The sequence below is a fragment of the Scyliorhinus torazame genome, chromosome 18 (genome assembly GCF_047496885.1).
Source record: "Scyliorhinus torazame isolate Kashiwa2021f chromosome 18, sScyTor2.1, whole genome shotgun sequence".
Taxonomy (NCBI): Eukaryota; Metazoa; Chordata; class Chondrichthyes; order Carcharhiniformes; family Scyliorhinidae; genus Scyliorhinus; species Scyliorhinus torazame.
This window is the reverse complement of record NC_092724.1, coordinates 106,172,002-106,189,889: the sequence shown is the minus strand read 5'-3', so window position 1 is coordinate 106,189,889 and position 17,888 is coordinate 106,172,002. Positions and strand designations below refer to the sequence as shown.

At 46.9% G+C, this 17,888-nt stretch overlaps 1 protein-coding gene across 1 annotated transcript in view; it reads right to left on the bottom strand.

Annotated features, from left to right (window-relative positions):
- dnah9 (dynein, axonemal, heavy chain 9) overlaps positions 1–17,888 on the bottom strand; it is a 779,494-nt gene that overhangs the window by 732,843 nt on the left and 28,763 nt on the right. The window contains exons 2-5 of the mRNA XM_072483125.1: positions 14,988–15,181; positions 12,659–12,817; positions 3,717–3,847; positions 1,065–1,276 (exon numbers count right to left, since the gene is read on the bottom strand). Of these exons, the coding sequence (XP_072339226.1) occupies positions 1,065–1,276; positions 3,717–3,847; positions 12,659–12,817; positions 14,988–15,181 (696 nt within the window). The remainder of the gene's footprint in view (positions 1–1,064; positions 1,277–3,716; positions 3,848–12,658; positions 12,818–14,987; positions 15,182–17,888) is intronic.

Sequence of the window (17,888 nt, the reverse complement as noted above, 5' to 3'; positions counted from 1 at the left end):
TGCAATGTTAGCATTCATGTTGAGAGGGCTAGAATACAAGACCAAGGATGTACTTCTGAGGCTGTATAAGGCTCTGGTCAGACACCATTTGGAGTATTGTGAGCACCTTTGGGCCCCTTATCTAAGGAAGGATGTGCTGGCCTCAGAAAGGATCCAGAGGATGTTCACAAAAATGATCCCTGGAATGAAGAACTTGTCATGTGAGGAACAGTTGAGGACTTTGGGTCAGTACTCATTGAAGTATAGATGGATGAGGGGGGATCTTATTGAGACTTACAGGATACTGCGAGGCCTGAATGGAGTGGACATGGAGAGCATGTTTCCACTAGTGGGAAAAACTGAAGGGATGATCCTTTAAAACAGAAATGAGGAGCAATTTCTTCAGCCAGAGGGTGGTGAATCAATGGAATTCTTTGGCGTAGAAGACTGTGGAGGCCAAATCACTGAGTGTCTTTAAGACAGAGATAGATAGGTTCTTGATTAATAAGGGAAACAGGGGTTATGGGGAGAAGGCAGGATGAGAAACGTATCAGCCATGATTGAATGGCAGAGCAGATTCAATGGGCCAAATGGCCTAATTCTATTCCTAGGTCTTATAGCCTGGGTCTCTGGATCACTTAGCCAGTGACAATATCACAAGGCCATATTGCCCCTAAAATGCAAGTTGTATTGCAGGAAACCCAGCAGTCATCTTGCACACAACAATCTCCCACAAACAGCAAACTTACAATGACCAGATCCTCTGTTTTTCTGCTACTGATTGAATCTGAATTTGCAGATGGAGGACAGCAAAAGTTTGCATTTAGCCAAATAGGTGATATGCTGTAAGGCTGCTGACATTAGTACCCCAGTAAAAGTTAACACCTTTGAGGAGAGATGGGGAGGGAACTGGAAGAAAAACAGCAAAAAATAGGGAAATGTGCTGTCTCCTGAATACGGTTTCTCAGGGTGGTAATAAGCAAGCCAACGTTAAGAGAAGAGGGGGGGGGGGGGAGACAGGGGTCTTTGAAAATAGAAGGGCTACAGAGTAAGGAGTCTTCATACAGCAGTTTCAAACATCGTACCTGCTGGATGAGGAGGTTGCAGCTCTCCTGCAGAAGGACTATGATACGTGCCGGAGTGTTGTAGTACTTGGATCTAGTCCAGATCAGGCACATCAAGTGCATGAGGCAGCTAATCAGGGGCTTCACCTCATTGAACTCCACGTTCTCAATATCCTCGAAATAGCGCTGGAGTGGCTTCAAGTGCAGATTAATATCCCTCGCCTCGGTCAGAGCTGGCAATAGATAATAAAATAACCCAAATTACACAAAACAAAACCTCTCCAAGTGCACATGACTTTAATACAGGTGACAGGTTAGCAGTTTTACAACTGTCCCTTATGCTGGGCTTATCCGGTTTACCGATGTTCAAGTGTCCAGCACTTCAACACGGGACATGCCATCCTACCACCCGTCCACCCAGGGTAGTGGCCTCCTTCCTACTTGTATACACACCGCTGACAATTTCCACTATTTCTTTGTCTTGCTGAAAACCGAGTGAAAAATAAGGGAAAGCTTTAAGGCAGGGCTGTCTCAACAATTGTGATATTGGTTCATTAAAACAACAGGGCTTCGAAGTTCATGGCTTTATTTGCTACTTTGCAGTCTCGGGTCGTACCGTGTCAACTGAGAAAACACGTGCAAATCCCCGAGTCATGAGAAATATCTACAGAAAAATAAACGAGGAAAGCAAGTGGATGAATGAATTAATGGACCATGATGGTCACAGCTTATTACTTGTAGCAAGGTTATTTACAGAATTTACAGTGCAGATGGAGGCCATTCGACCCATCAAGTCTACACCGGCCCTTGGAAAGAGCACGCTCCTTAAGACCACATCTCCACCCTATCCCCGTAACCCAACCTTTCTTTTTTTTGGGACAATTTAGCATGACCAATCCACCTAACCTGCACATCTTTGGACTGTGGGAGGAAACCGGAGCACCCGGAGGAAACCCACGCAGTCACGGGAGGAACGTGCGTATTCCGCACAGACAGTGACCCAAGTCGGGAATCGAACCTGGGGCCCTGGAGCTGTGAAGCAACTGTGCTAACCACTGTGCTACCGTGCCACCCTATTATTTTTGGTCCGTAACGCATTTCGCCATACATCTTTTGCAGCTCTGTTAAACATTGTAACCCTGGCCCTAAGCCGACTGGGAAATAGGCCAAGTTTCAACAGACACTGTGGCCTGATGGGAAATGTGGCCAAGGAACAAAGATACTGAAGAAAGTGGCTTTCTGGATACTTTCTGGGGATGCAGTTTCTACAAAAGGATGCTGGATAGCTAGAGGCCCCTGGCCTCAGGGGAGATCGTAATCAGCTGAAGGCACAGGAACTGATTGGACTTTGGCTGATGGTATGCCTTGGACAGACAGTGATTGAATAGAAACCCCTGTGTGTCATGCTCCTGAGAAGAAATACGACCCCTGAGTGGGTCATGACACTTTGAGCATTTGTTACCATAAAATACATAGGTTGATTAGTACTGCCCTGTGAGCACAGGACTGGAAGCATGAGATCAGTGCCAGTGAGATCTGTATAAGGAGAGACAAAGAGATTTCATCAGTGAAACCTCGAGGGACAACATAGAAGGAAAAAGCCACAAGCCTCCAGCTTGAAGACGGAGTCAGATCACAACTTGTGCCTGGCCAATGCGATGAGGTAATGACGTCTTCCACAATCCCACTACGAGGATTTAGATAAGTATGTAAAACAGCTATGGGCCAAAAATAAATAAAATATTTATGTGTGAAAAATGGTGTGAATCTGAAATTAAATCAGACAAGACTGGACACACTCAATGGGTCAAGTAGGCATCTGTTGAGAGAGAAAACAGAGTTAATAGCCAGGATACTACCCTGTGTATTGGGATCCTGATATCAGGGGCAAATAAGAGGCACAACCCCGCATTGTGTGAGGAGCAGGCACCTGGTGGTGCTTATCCTTGAATTGGCTAATTAGTGGCCAAAGGGCAGAACCACCATCCAGTTAAAAATGGGGGGAGAGCTCTCGAAGCTTGAGGGTCAGTAGGAGATCCCCCAGCACTTCAAGAAAGAGTAGCCTGCCAGCCAGGTTAGTGAGAGGGTGTTTTTTGAGCCGCCCTCTCTTCAACAAGTATAATATTTTAAAGTGTCTACAGCAGCCAGTCCAAAATTGTGGATGGGGAACCACTATCACAGGCCAGCCTGAAGCTGCAACAGGTGCTAGGCAAACAGGGAGAGCCTCAAAGCCTCCCTGAAACACCGACCCACTACCCAATCCCCAGGTCTGCCGCTAGGTGGCCACCTCCAGGAAGCCTCTCGTCCCTGACATCTCAGTGGGGTGGGATGCAGGAGGTGTGGAAGGCTGATGTTTGAACCGATGAAAGATCATTAACCTGAAACAGTAACCTTGCTTCTCTCTGCACAGATACAGCCTGACCTGCCGGGTGTTTCCAATATTTTGCTTCTAGCTCAACAAAGCAGTTTTGTAAATAAACATCAACCCGGCATACAATCCGTATTCTGTCTTTATGTACATCACAATGAAAGTGGCTGAGAAATGTGAAATCGCAAGTCAATATAATAATAAGCACACAATATCGGAAATGAAAGCTTCCTTTGCAGTGCAGCAACATTATTTGGGGGTTATGGGGAAATTTCTTTCATTATCGATGGAACCCGAGGCCTAACCTGCAACAACGTCACTGAACATAGTTTTGAACACAGGGAAGTAGCTGCTCTCCATCCTCTCCAGTAGCTGCACCATCAATTGCACCTTTCTCGATCGGAGTTGATCATAAATACATTCCAGGTTGGTGCACCTGAGGCAGGGTGAAATCATCAAACAAAGAAGAAATCATTAGTGTGTGCGTTAACAAAACATCTGCTGGACAGTCCAGTTCTGGTAACGCAGGTAGGAATCACCTATGGCGCACCCTAAAGACGCACCCTATCAATAACTACTCATCTGGCTTCAGAATTCCTGAAATTGAACACAAGGGGCTGGATTCTCCAAAAATGGGGCGGTGTCCCCATACCATCGTAAAAACGCTGGCCTTTCACGCCACACTTGCCTCATAAAACTGAAGACCTATTCAACTACCTGAGGGGGCTGGCAGAGTTCTTGCTGCTTTCGCTGCCCGCCAAACAAGATGGCGGATTCAGCAGCTTCCGTGGCCCGACAAACAAGATGGCGGCCTCAGCCGATGGACCTGGACCAACAAAGAAAGTCTCAACAATCTTCCCCACGCTGCTCCACCTAACCCGCCCGATCGCTGCCCCAGCTGAATCCGCAGTTGCCGCCCGAGAGTCCCGAAATGCCAGACGTGGTTAGAACCACGCCATCGGGAATTAGGCCGGTCGGGACCGGAGCATCGGTGGGAGGGCCTTTGCCAATGGCCCCCAGCCGTGCTGCCTAAATCCCGTGCCAGCGATTCTCCAGGAAACCTTTATAACCTTTATGCCATTTATAACATTCTACTTTTCTCAGTAATGTTCTCTCCTTTTTCCTAAGTAGTGTTGGCTCTGTGCAATGGTGTGTTATGCACGATCAATTACTGCAAAGATGAGGTTAAAGCATAACTGAAGGCTTTGATAGACTACAACTGTTCCCCAGCAGCTCAGGTACAGAATGAGGGCTGCTGGGACAGCACCGACTCTTATACCCCGCCAACTGGGCGGAGCTACATACTATACAGCCAATGGTAAACCCCCAGGTTTGACCAATGGAACTTCAGCCTCTCAGGTGCTGCAATACCTGATAATACCACAGTGTGCTTCCGCAATTTTTGATTGGGTGTCAATACGCTCTTTGATTGCAGGTGGCATTATGTCAGTCTGGGACTCTCTCCAGTCGCAATGTAAGCATACTCTCCATTCGATGTCATGTCAGGAAGCAGAAGCGTGGCTATTACTCCACTAGTCTGGGAGAACTAAAATCATTTTATTAATCCGACTGCTCAATAAACACAGAACGACAATACAAACGTGTGAGCAGCACGGCAGTGCAGTGGATAGCACTGTTGCTTCACAGCTCCAGTGTCCCGAGTTCGATTTCCGGCTTGGGTCACTGCCTGTGCGGAGTCTGCACGTTCTCCTTGTGTCTGCGTGGATTTCCTCCGGGTGTGCCGGTTTCCTCCGACAGTCCCGAAAGAAGTGCTGTGAGGTAAATTGGATATTCTGAATTCTCCCTCTGTGTACTCAAACAGGCGCTGGAATGTGGTGAGGAGGGGATTTTCACAGTAACTTCACTGCAGTGTTAATGTAAATCTCCTTCTAACAATAAAGATTATTATATTATTATAGGACTGAGTTTCCCTTCAGGGAACCATCACTACTCATTTCATCACTCGACCAGGAGAAAGAGGTTTTCATTTCTCACAAATGTTCAATTTTGTTCCTTTCTTATTGGGAAGTACTGCCACCGGCCGAAATGAACATGCCTGAATTAATCAGCAGTAAAATGTCAGAGAATGCTAAGTTTCCCCCATTGCAGAATTACTTGTGGCAGCTGTTACGACACCCTGGTCAATTCTGTCACGACCCCCTGTCGCCCTCTGGCAGCTCCACTTTATCTGGAATCGCAGCGCAGGTGAAATAAGATTTTATTTAAAATACTCGAGGTCCTTGGCTGAGTCCAATAAACTGCAGTGACCAGGCAACCTTTTATCATGTACAGTTTTACAACTAAATGGACAGAAACTGTAACTACCTAATACCCCTTTCCCAAACACCCCCACCACCATTTTCTAACTAATGATAATAATAATCATCTTTTTTATTGTCGGCTTACATTAACACTGCAATGAAGGTACTTTCAAAATCCCCGAGTTGTCACACTCCGGCGCCTGTTCGGGTACACTGAGGGAGAATTCAGAATGTCCAATTCACCTAACAAACACATCTTTCGGGACTTGTGGGAGTAAACCGGAGCACCCGGAAGAAACCACACAGACATGGGGAGAACGTGCAGACTCCACACAGACAGTGACCCAAGCCGGGAATCGACCCTTGGACCCTACCCCAACTCTCTCTACACACATGCACACACAGTCAAACAACACAGAGGGAAAGTGAAATAAAATATGAATAAAAATAAAAGGATAAAGGTTTTTGATGCACTGGGATGACTTCTAATTAGTGTTTTTCTGAACTTCCGCTTTCGTTTTGATACTTCTTCCTTCTAGGTTTGAGATGGTTTTCTCTGGCAAGATTGTCTACCTTCTCTGCAGACTCAGCATCATTCCAAGTTCATAGCAAGGATGTGCTAGACACTCACTGCTATCAGAACAATAAAGCAGTTCCTTCACTTCAGCAAGCAGGAGAGAGAGAGAGAGTGTCCTTTTCACTTCCCAGGTCTAAATACTTCTGTCCAGTTCTCTCAGAAAGCATCACGCAAGAACCAATCACTGACCGTCATCAGGCAGAACACTGTCCCTGGCCAACCCACTGGTTGTCAGCCAACTAATCGATCTGACTCCCTCCAAAACTGGTTCCTAAGATCTACTTGATGCCGAGGAGTCTGGCCTTTTCTCTCCCAAAACAAAACCTGGGAACACAATGTTCTGACAAGCAGGCTGTTTCAACGTTGAGAATTTTGCTTAAAGGTACATCCGGGTTATGAGTTCACAGACCAAAATAATAAAATAACAAAAGAAATGGAAACAAAGGAAATAAACAGGAAGGACACTTACATAGCTCATCATCATAATGCTTCATATAGTACATTAACCTAACAGGCTATGAGGAGTTGACACCAAATAATACATTGGAGCTTCCCCACAGATGGAAAGGAGTATGGGCAACACAACTCCAGTTAAGTTTGAGGGTGAAAAGCTATTTTTATCCGCTACCACTCTGACTGGATGTATATTGTGTGGAATCGGATTAACAATACAAAGCAGTTTTGAGACACGCGGTCCCTTACCAAATTGCTGTTGTTTCCCAGGCCTCTGGACAGGGGTGACTAGCAAAAATGGACCATGGCCCTCCTAGTCCCAAAGGACAATGCTAAGAGCAGCCCATTGGATGGCATTTTGTATAGGGAGATCACAAGAGAGAAAAATGCTTTAAACGTGTAGAACGTCATTGCAAAGCATGTTCAGTAAAGAGTTGCCAGATTAATTTTTCTTATTATCCACACTGTTGTGATACATGGATGGTCAGACGATGTACAACAAATTAAAGTACATTTTTGATTTTTATTTTAGTTCACCAATGCAAGAGAAATATCACAAGAACAGGGCTGGATTCACTAATTTTGAGGCTAATTGCCGGCACAGGCATGGGAACTGTGGCAATTTACAATGGAAAAATCGGCGCCAAACCCCCACCGATCCTCCGACCGGTGAGGGGCTAGCAGCTGCGCCGAGTAAACCTCCCGGCTCCCATGACAGAAATGGCTGGAGAATGGCCGGGTCCATGGCGCACAGTAACGACCTGCAACAACCATAAAACATGGCGCCGGCCGTGTGCGGACCCGACCTGCCAAATACTGTCCACCTACCCACTCCCCACCAGTCCCACCAACCCTCGTGGAAGACCCCCGGCCAGCAGCACGGCCCCCGGCTGTCTGTGGTGGCACTGGACACAGACCGCAGCCGCCACGCCGGGTTCCCGACCTCTGAGACCACAAGTGAACCGCGCCATCGGGAACTCAGCCCATCGGTGGCGGTGAATCGCGGAGGCCCCGAAGAATAGAGGTATGGCCCGTTAATGATATGCTAACGGTGCTTAAAAGCCGCACGACGAGCAGCGCATTTACGCCTTTTTCCGGGTGCCAGAAGATCCCGATTTGGCATCAAAATGACACCTACCGCGATTTTGGCTTGGAGATTATTTTCCGCCCAATCGCGTTTCACGATTTCAGGGTGGGCCGACGGTGAATCCCGCTCACAGTATTTAGATTTTACAGTAATACAATGTTCAGCTTATATTTAACTATCTTGAAGTATCCTCTATGTTTGAAATTCACAGGTTTGTATGTGATAATCATCGACATGGAAGTGCAAATCATACAATTTATAGTAATGGTTTTCCATCCTATCTCTGTGTGGTTCTTCCTTACAAATAAGCAACTGTTAGAAAGAAAGTGTCAGCTACCCATAATAATCCAATGCTGTCACTGCAGAACTGATTCTAATTTGTGCAGAAACAAAACTGAATGCTGGGAAGCCAGTAAGTACAAACCCCCCCCAAAAAATTCAAATGATTACAGCGCCTCCTCACATACTTCCAAGGTGCAGGTACAAGGCAGCAATCAGCAGCCGATACCCAGACTGGCATCCTTTTCCCCACCAACGGGAACTGAGGCCATTGAACAGGTTTTGATTTGCTGCTCTGGCTCGAATCTATGTGGAAAACACTCGCAATCGAACTAGGACCTTACTGATTATGTCCCTCAGCTTCTGACTGGATAAACTAGTTGTTAATCACAGAGGAACACTCGCTTTGCAAACAAAGAGAAGGGAGGGAGTTTCCAACTCTGCCTACTGCCAGGAGTGTCCAATCCTGCCAAAAAGTCAATGGACTCTTGGTTGGACCCCCAAAGATCCTGCCACGACGAGGACAGATATTCCCAGACATAAATGCAAACTTGCATTCGTAAGGAAACCAAAAGGTTATAAATCACAATGATTACAGGGTAATGGTTATTTTACAGGGCCAGTAATCTAGAGACCCAGAGACATGAGTCAAATGTTGTCACAGCAACTGGATTAATTTCAGTTATTTAAAAGAATATGGAATAATCAGCCAATGTCAGTAATGGCAACCACAGAACTACTGACTTGTTGCAAAACACATCTGCTTCACTAATGTATTTTAGGGAAAGAAATCTGCCACTCTAATTGGGCCTTCTATGCTTGTCATTTGAGAGCAACAGTAGCGTGTTTTTAAAAAAAACATTTTATTAAGGCATTTATAATTTTATAATAACAGTAAACAGTACAGATACAAATATAAATATAGTGCAAAGACCACCTCCCTCCCTCACAAGTTCCCCCCCCCCACCCTCTGCTGGCAGTTAATTTTCTCCAAAGAAGTCGACAAACGGCTGCCACCTCCGGACGAACCCTAGCATTAACCCTCTTAGGGCGAACTTTGTTTTCTCAAGTCTGAGAAACCAAGCCATGTCACTAAGCGAGATCTCTGAATTCGGGGGCGTTGAGTCCCTCCACGCTAACAATATCCGTCTCCGGGCTACCAAGGATGAAAAGGCCAAGACATCAGCCTCTCTCACCCCCTGGACTCCCAGATCTTCCAACACTCCGAAAATCGCCACCTCTGGACTCAGCACCACCCTTGTTTTTAACACCGTGGACATGACATTGTAAAACCCTGCCAAAATCCTCTAAGCTTCGGACATGCACAAAATCTATGGACATGGTTTTCTGGCCCTCCCGCACATCTCGCACACCTGTCCTCTATCCCCAAAAACATGCTCATCCGGGCCATCGCCATGTGTGCCCGGTGAACAACCTTAAACTGAATCAGACTGAGCCTGGCACATGATGAGGACGTGTTGACTCTGCTTAACGCATCCGCCCAAAGACCTGCCTCTATCTCCCCCACCCCCCAGCTCATCTTCCCATTTGTGCTTTAGCTCCTCTGTCTGCGTTTCTTTCAACTCCATGAGTGCTTTACAAATGTCCGAAATCTTCCCCTCGCCCAACACCGTTCTGGAAACTACCCTGTCCTGTATCCCCCATGGCGGTAGGAGCGGAAAGATCGAAACCTGCCTTTGCAAAAAATCCCGTACCTGCAGATATCTGAATCCATTTCCTGCTGGCAGTTCAAATTTCTCCTCTACATGTCCTTCAAACAGGGGAAGCTCCCATCTATAAATAGATCCCCCATCCTCTCAGTCCCTGCTCTCTGTCATCTCCGAAACCCCCCATCTAGCTTTTCCGGTACAAACCGATGGTTATTGCCGATTGGAGCCCAGACCGATGGTCCCTCCATCCGAAAGCCGGCCAAATTCCCCTAAAATCCTCATAATCTCTCCCATCCCCCCTAACGGGTCAGAAATATACAGGAGCAGGTCATTGGCGTTTAGCGAGACCCTGTGTTCTACACACCCCCCTCGGACCGACCCCTTCCAGTCCCGTGGAGCTCTTCGCGCCATCACCAGTGGCTCTATGGCCAAAGTGAACAGCAGTGGGGAGAGGGGTCATCCCTGCCTAGTCCCCCGGTGCAACTTTAAAAAGTCTGATGTCAACCGATTCGTTGGGACACTCGCCGTCGGTGCCTGGTACAACAACTGGACCCAATCAATAAAGCCCCGCCCAAACCCGAACCGCCCCAACACCTCCCACAAATTGTTCCATTCCACCCGGTCAAAGGTGTTTCTTCGTCCATCGCGACCACTACATCCACCTCCCTCCCCTCTGGGGCCATCATGATCACGTTTAAGAGCCTTCTAATGTTGGCCGTTAGCTGTCTGCCCTTAACAAACCCCATGTGGTCCTCCCCTATCACCTCTGGGACACATTCCTCTATCCTTGAGGCCAAGATTTTAGCCAACAATTTGGCACCAACATTCAATAGGGAGATTGGCCTATATGACCCGCACAGCTCAGGGTCCTTCTCCCGTGAGATCGAGGCCTGGACATTGTCGAGGGAAGAAGCCCCCATTCCCTTGCCTCATTCAATGTCCTCACCAGCAGTGGGCCCAGCACCTCAGAGAATGTTTTGTAAAATTCCACTGGCTAGCCGTCCGGTCCCGGGGCCTTACCCGACTGCATGGCTTCTAGCCCCTCTGCTATTTCTTTAATTCCGATTGGGGCTCCCAGCCCATCCACCAACCCTTCCTCCACCCTCAGAAACTCCAGCCCTCCCAGAAACTGCCTCATCCCTTCCACCCCAGCTGAGTGTTCCGACTCACATAGCCGGCTGTAAAACTCCTTAAACGCCTCGTTCACCCCTGCTGGGTCCTTGACCGTGTTCCTAGCTCTGTCCTTCACTCTACCTATCTCCCTGGCCGCCTCCCTTTTCCTTAGCTGGTGCGCAAGCATCCTGCTGGCCTTCTCTCCAAACTCATATATCGCCCCCCTCATCTTCCTCAGCTGCTCCACCGCCTTCCCCGTAGACAATAGACCAAGCTCCATCTGTAGCTTCCATCGCTCCTTCAATAACCCTGTCTCCGGGGCCTCTGCGTATCTCCTGTCTACCTGAAGTATTACCCCAACCAACCTATGTATCTCTGCTCTCTCCACCTTCCTCCTGTGGGCCTGTATCGATATTAGCTCCCCTCTAACCACTGCCTTCAGCGCTTCCCAAACCATTGCTGCCGAGACTTCCCCCATGTCGTTTATTTCCAGATAGTTCAGGATGGACACCCTCACACGCCCGCACACACACTCGTCCGCTAACTGTCCTACGTTCAATCTCCATTGTGGTCGCTGGTCCACATCCTTGCACACCTGTAAATCCACCAAATGTGGGGCATGGTCCGACACAGCAAACGCCGAATACTCGGTATCAACCACCCCTGCCAGTAGTGCCCTGTTCAGGATAAAAAAATCGAACCGGGAGTATACTTTATGTGCATGCAAAAAGAAAGAAAACTCCTTCGCTCTTGGCCGACCAAACCTCGATGGGTCTACCCCACCCATCTGCTCCTTGAGCCCCTTTAGTTCCTTCGCCTTTGCTGGCACCCTCCCTGTCTTTGAGCTCAACCGGTCCAACCTTGGATCAATGACCGTATTAAAGTCCTCCCCATGATAATGGGTGAATCCAGGTCCGGGATCTTCCCTAACAACCATCTTAAAAACTCTGCATAATCCTAGTTTGGTGCATCGACATTCACGAGCACCACCGGTGTCCCCTCCAGCTTCCCGCTGACCATGATATACCTGCCCCCCATATCCACAACTATTTTCCCCGCCTCAAATGACACCCGTTTATTAATCAGGACCACGACCCCCCTAATCGTAGAGTCCAAGCCCGAGTGAAATACCTGCCCGACCCACCCCTTCCTCAATCTGGTCTGATCTGTTACCCTCAGGTGTGTCTCCTGTAGCATTGACACGCCCGCCTTCAATCCCCTCAAATGCACGAACATGCGGGCCCTCTTAACCGGCCCATTCAGCCCTCTAACGTTCCACGCGATCAGCCTGACCGGGAGGCATCCCGCCCCCTCCGCCCGCATCCCCCCCCCTGTCGATCAACCATCACCTTTCTTAGGCCAGCCTCCAGCTCGCGCCCCGCGCCCCCGCAGGCCCGCTCTTCGGCACCCTCCGTCCTCAACCTCCCATTTGTCTCCCAGCAACAATATTCCTTGCCTGTCAGAAAAGGACAGTCGCGTGGTTGACTCTGTAATGGCCTATCAAGCCGCTCAATTGCTTTTTTTAAGAAGGTGGCTACCATCTCAGGGAAAATAAAAATGGACAATAAATGCTGGCCTTCCCTGAGACACTGACAACCCACAAATGAATGAATAAAACAATGCAATTTGACTCGATGGTGAACAAAGAAAGATAGTTGACAAACGCTTCCCTGCAAAGTTAATAGCCATTTAAAAATATAGCAAACTAAACAAATAAATGTTAATAAAATGTAGGCTTTTTTAACTGTATTTCTTAGGAGGCCATAACTCGCTGTTCTACTGCAGGCTGTTTTGAAACAACTATTACCTATTTTTCCAGAACTCCAGCTCCACATTTGGATTGGGATTGCAGCCTTTAAGCAGAGGTTCGGAAGAGTCTCTCTTTAGCACCTCGCTGATCTGGTGGCTCCAATCAATTATAACAGACTCAACGGTATGCACAATCCCTTTGTCTAGGATTTCACCACTGCAAGGAGATTAGAGAAATATATTAGATATAATATTAACACATTATTTAAATCTAAGGTTTGGATTTTTTGATCTGGCAGGAATCCTGTCAGATTAAACAAGGGGTGACCTTTTCAGCTGTCTCAGCGCGGAGGAACACTCTCCTTGCAAACAAAGAAAAGGGTGGGATTTTCCAGCCCTGCCTACTACCAGGGGTGTCCAATCCTGCCAAAAAGTCAATTGACTCTTGGTTGGGCGGCCATATCTCCCGCAGCAGTCCCACCACGAGGCCAGATAATCCCGACCAATTTTGTTCTAAAGGGCACTACGCACCAACTTTGATTCCCTTCTCCTTCTCTTTGGTATCAGAAGGTCTCATGTTTCCAGTGGCCCACAGGATGGACCATTTACTTTTCCGTGCCCTCTAACAAGTGAAAAGAGTCCAGGCAGTTTAACCTTGATTACTTGATTTCCTATCAATCCATCCCTGAACCAGGGCAGCTAAGACAAAGACTCTGGTGTCAATGGAAAATTAATCAAGTTTATTCTTGCCTTATTCTACTGAGCTGTATACGAGTGTTCCCAAGACAGGAGATAGATAAGTAATTTGCTCACCATTTTCTGGTAGCAGTGTCCAATCCAAATATCAAACAATAGGTTGTGTAGCTCAACCATAGGAGGTGAAATTAGTCTGGGGCTCAAAGTTAATTGGCAGCCCATCTTAGAAGCTGTGTGGAGCATACCAAGGAGATATAGGAGGCAGGATTCTCCAATCCCCAGCCATGCTTTCCTTGGTGGGACATGCCATTCAAAGAACAAAGAAAAATTACAGCACAGGAACAGGCCCTTCGGCCCTCCAAGCCTGCGCCGATCCAGATCCTCTATCTAAAACTGTTGCCTATTTTCTAAGGATTTGTATCCCTCTGCTCCCTGCCCATTCATGTATCTGTCTAGATACATCTTAAATGATGCTATCGTGCCCACCACTACCACCTCCACCAGCAATGTGTTCCAGGCACCCACCACCCTCTGCGTAAAGAACTTTCCACGTATATCTCCCTTAAACTTTTCCCCTCTCACCTTGAACTTGTGACCCCTAGTAATTGAGTCCCCCACTCTGGGAAAAAGCTTCTTGCTATCCACCCTGTCTATACCTCTCATGATTTTGTAGACCTCAATGAGGTCCCCCCTCAACTTCCATCTTTCGAATGAAAATAATCCTAATCTACTCAACCTCTCTTCATAGCTAGCACCCTCCATACCAGGCAACATCCTGGTGAACCTCCTCTGCACCTTCTCCAAAGCATCCACATCCTTTTGGTAATGTGGCGACCAGAACTGTACGCAGTATTCCAAATGTGGCCGAACCAAAGTCTTATAAAACTGTAACATGACCTGCCATCTCTTGTACTCAATACCCCTTCCGATGAAGGAAAGCATGCCGTATGCCTTCTTGACCACTCTATCGGCCTGCGCAGCCACCTTCAGGGTACAATGGACCTGAACACCCAGATCTCTCTGTGCATCAATTTTCCCGGGGCTTTTTCATTTACCGTATAGTTCGCTCTTGAATTGGATCTTCCAAAATGCATCACCTCGCATTTGCCCGGATTGAACTCCATCTGCCCTTTCTCCGCCCAACTCTCCAATCTATCTATATTCTGCTTTATTCTCATTCGTTGGCGGTGGAATATCTCTACTCCCACCGCTTGTCAATGGGGTTTCCCATTGAAGGCATCCCACGCCACCAGGAAACCCACGGGCGGGGTGCACTGCCGGTGGGAACAGAGAATCTCAAAAGCTGGAGAATTCCAACCAGAGTGACTCTGAGAATTGAGAGAGGCTATAGTGTTTGGTGCAAGGAAGAATGCCCACCTGATTTTATTTTCCATTGAAGTGACACTAAATTGTGCCCAAAGGACACACTTGTCCAAAATGCTGAGATTTCACTAACAGCCAAATCAGAGTAAGCAGATTGGGTAAGACCTCCACAAAGAGAAGAGGAGAGAAAGTCACTCAAAGGCTACTATCGTGCACTTCCATAGTTTCAGATCAGCTTTGGAAGAGGCCCAGGAAATGGATCCCAGTGGATGTTTCGATCAGGAAAGTAAGAAAAGGGCAGGAGAGAAATGCCTTTGAGAATCTCGCTCTTCCTCAGAAACGAAAGTTTTCAGAAACAAAGCTCTTACTTTTTTCGCAACTCATACAAAGCTGTTGCTCTCTCTGCTCCAACTGGCAAAGGCAGCAGAGTCTTGCCCTTCACTTGACCTACGACTACAAAGACATTGCTCTTCAGACTGTGGACATGACGTACGACATCCTGGGACACAACCTGCGGCCAACAGTTGTGATTCCTGCTGTTGGTTAAAACTGGCACGACCACCTAGGGAGAATGACAGATAGCTCTGGTCAATTGAAAATAGTGGAAATCACTAAATGCCATACAAAACTAATTTGGATTGTTCATATTTAACAATCAGATTATCACTACTAAAAGTAACAGTCACTCCATTGCTTTTTGCAGAAACACTTTCTCCCCTAACTTCCCCAATCCAATTCATAGCTACACCCTACCGTCGCTCAATTCATAGCTCCTTGGGATGTTCTGTACAATCTGTGCTGGCTGTAGCTCCTAGCTGCTCCATCCATTTGCTACAAGCAGGGGATTCCTGTTTTTTTTCAAGGCCTGGAACTCCCACTAGCAGCAGAGAACAAGGTCCCAAACTGAAACCATTTTAGTACAAGTAAAAAACCCAGGAATGTAGCAAGAAAAAGGACTCAGGGTAGGCCTGTGGGGCACAGATGCACTGAAAGTAAACATGAACTCCAGGTGTCTAACACAACATCACGTGCATGGTGAAAGTGTCACAAATGTCTAGGGCACCCTCTCCAATTTATTTCAGAAAATTTGGGAGAAAGCTGATTCTGATTTGTATTCATATATAAAATTAGCAGATGAGCCATGTGCTGCGTGGAAAAGATTTCCGCGTGGAAAAGATTTCCAAAAGACCTGCAAAATTTAAAATGTCAATGGTTGGCGAACATGATACCCCCTCTTTCTGTTAGGTGTTACATTGATATGATTCCCCATTGACTCTGAATAAGTTCTGTCCCACCAGCAGTTCTAGTTGACCAGCCAGATGAGCCGAGTGACCTTCTCAATCCAGCAGGAGATAAAACACATCAGTTTGTCGACCTAGATATGGCGAAGAAGTCACAGAAAGATTATTTTATTGGCTGTATTCAATAATCGCTAATGCGTGTTCAATCCATTTTCAATAAATATCTGATATTCCCACTGCCCTTGGCTTCTGGTGCTACGCCTCTCCCAGGTCTGTCTGTGACTCTGGTGTTTGCTAATCCGCTCTAGTCTCATTCTCGAGTCAAATTCACTGTTTCCCCATCGCTGCTCGCCTTGTTCTCTTGTACTGGTTGGCCCCCAGTTCTCTGGGAGTCTATTTAATTGTGACCTCGCTCCTTTGCTGGTTACTTTTGCTTTTCCATCTTCAACCAAGGTTTGAAACCTGTTCAGTAGCTGGCTCCTGCTACTGATTAATCTTATCGTTAAATGAAATGGTGGTTTTGTTTAATGATCTTTTAACATACAAAATTGAAACAGGAATGAAACTCCTGGCAACGTGAGGAAAATAAGTTGAGGAGGTAACTCTCAGGAGCATTAACTAATTAGAGGGGGTAATGTTAACGACGAGGGGTGAGTAAAAAAGGAAGACAGAAATTACCATCCCCTTGAATTTTCCTGAACATTTAGAAATATCAACATACGCTTATCGATTACTGATTTTTCATATCTATGTCATATAAAATAATATCTTTTTTTTTTTAATTTAAATTTTAGAGTACCCAGTTCATTTTTTCCAATTAAGGGGCAATTTAGTGTGGCCAATCCACCTAGCTTGCACATTTTTGGGTCGTGGCGGCGAAACCCACGCAAACACGGGGAGAATGTGCAAATTCCACATGGACAGTGACCCAGAGTCGGGATCGAACCTGGGACCTCTGCGCCATGTAGCCGCAGTGCTAACCCACTGCGCCACCGTGCTGCCCCATATAAAATAATATCTAATGGAAAAGTGAAATGTCCAAATAAAGCATTATTTTTAAAAAATAAATTTAGATTAGCCGATTCATATTTTTCAATTAAGGGGCAATCTAGCGTGGCCAATCCACCTACCCTGCACATCTTTGGGTTGTGGGGGCAAAACCCACACAAACACGGGGAGAATGTGCAAACTCCACACGGACAGTGACCAGGAACCGGGATCGAACCTGGGACCTCAGTGCCATGAGGCAGAGTGCTAACCACTGCGCACTGTGCTGCCCTCAAATAAAGCATAATTGATATCTGCAAACTTCTACAAAGCAAAAATATATTCATCAACTAATAACGGGTAAGGCCATGGTCAAGTTCAGAGTTGCTTTAAAATCATTCATATAATAATTGCAATCTTTATTGTCACAAGTAGGCTTACATTAACACTGCAATGAAGGTACTGTGAAAAGCCCCTAGTCGCCACATTCCGGTGCCTGTTCGGGTACACAGAGGGAGAATTCAGAATGTCCAAATTGCCTAACAGTACGTCTTTCAGGACTTGTGGGAGGAAACTGGACCACCCGGAGGAAACCCACTCAGAGACAGGGAGGACGTGCCGACTCCGCACAGGCAGTGACCCAAGCCGGGAATCAAACCTGGGAACCTGGCGCTGTGAAGCAACAGTGCTACCCACTGTGCTACCGTGCCGCCCAAATGGTTATCACAATAATTCAAAGGCAGTCTCTCCACATCTCACTATACCTAGGTTCCCAGTGGGACATTCATTTTTCATCCCTTAGCTCCTGTCCCTCCTTGGCCTCTTCACACTTCTCCCCCATTTCTTGCTGGCACTCTTCTCTCCCCACAGTCCTGCTAATACGTTTTTCCCTCCACTGTAGCCACGTAAAATGGCTGCTTCCCGATTAATTTGGCCAAAACCCAATTTAAAATTGCTAACTGGAAAGGCTGATGGGAAAAGCAGGTAACAAGACACAAACGGACAGCTGCAGGCAGAATATCATATTCGGCTCTGGGGAAG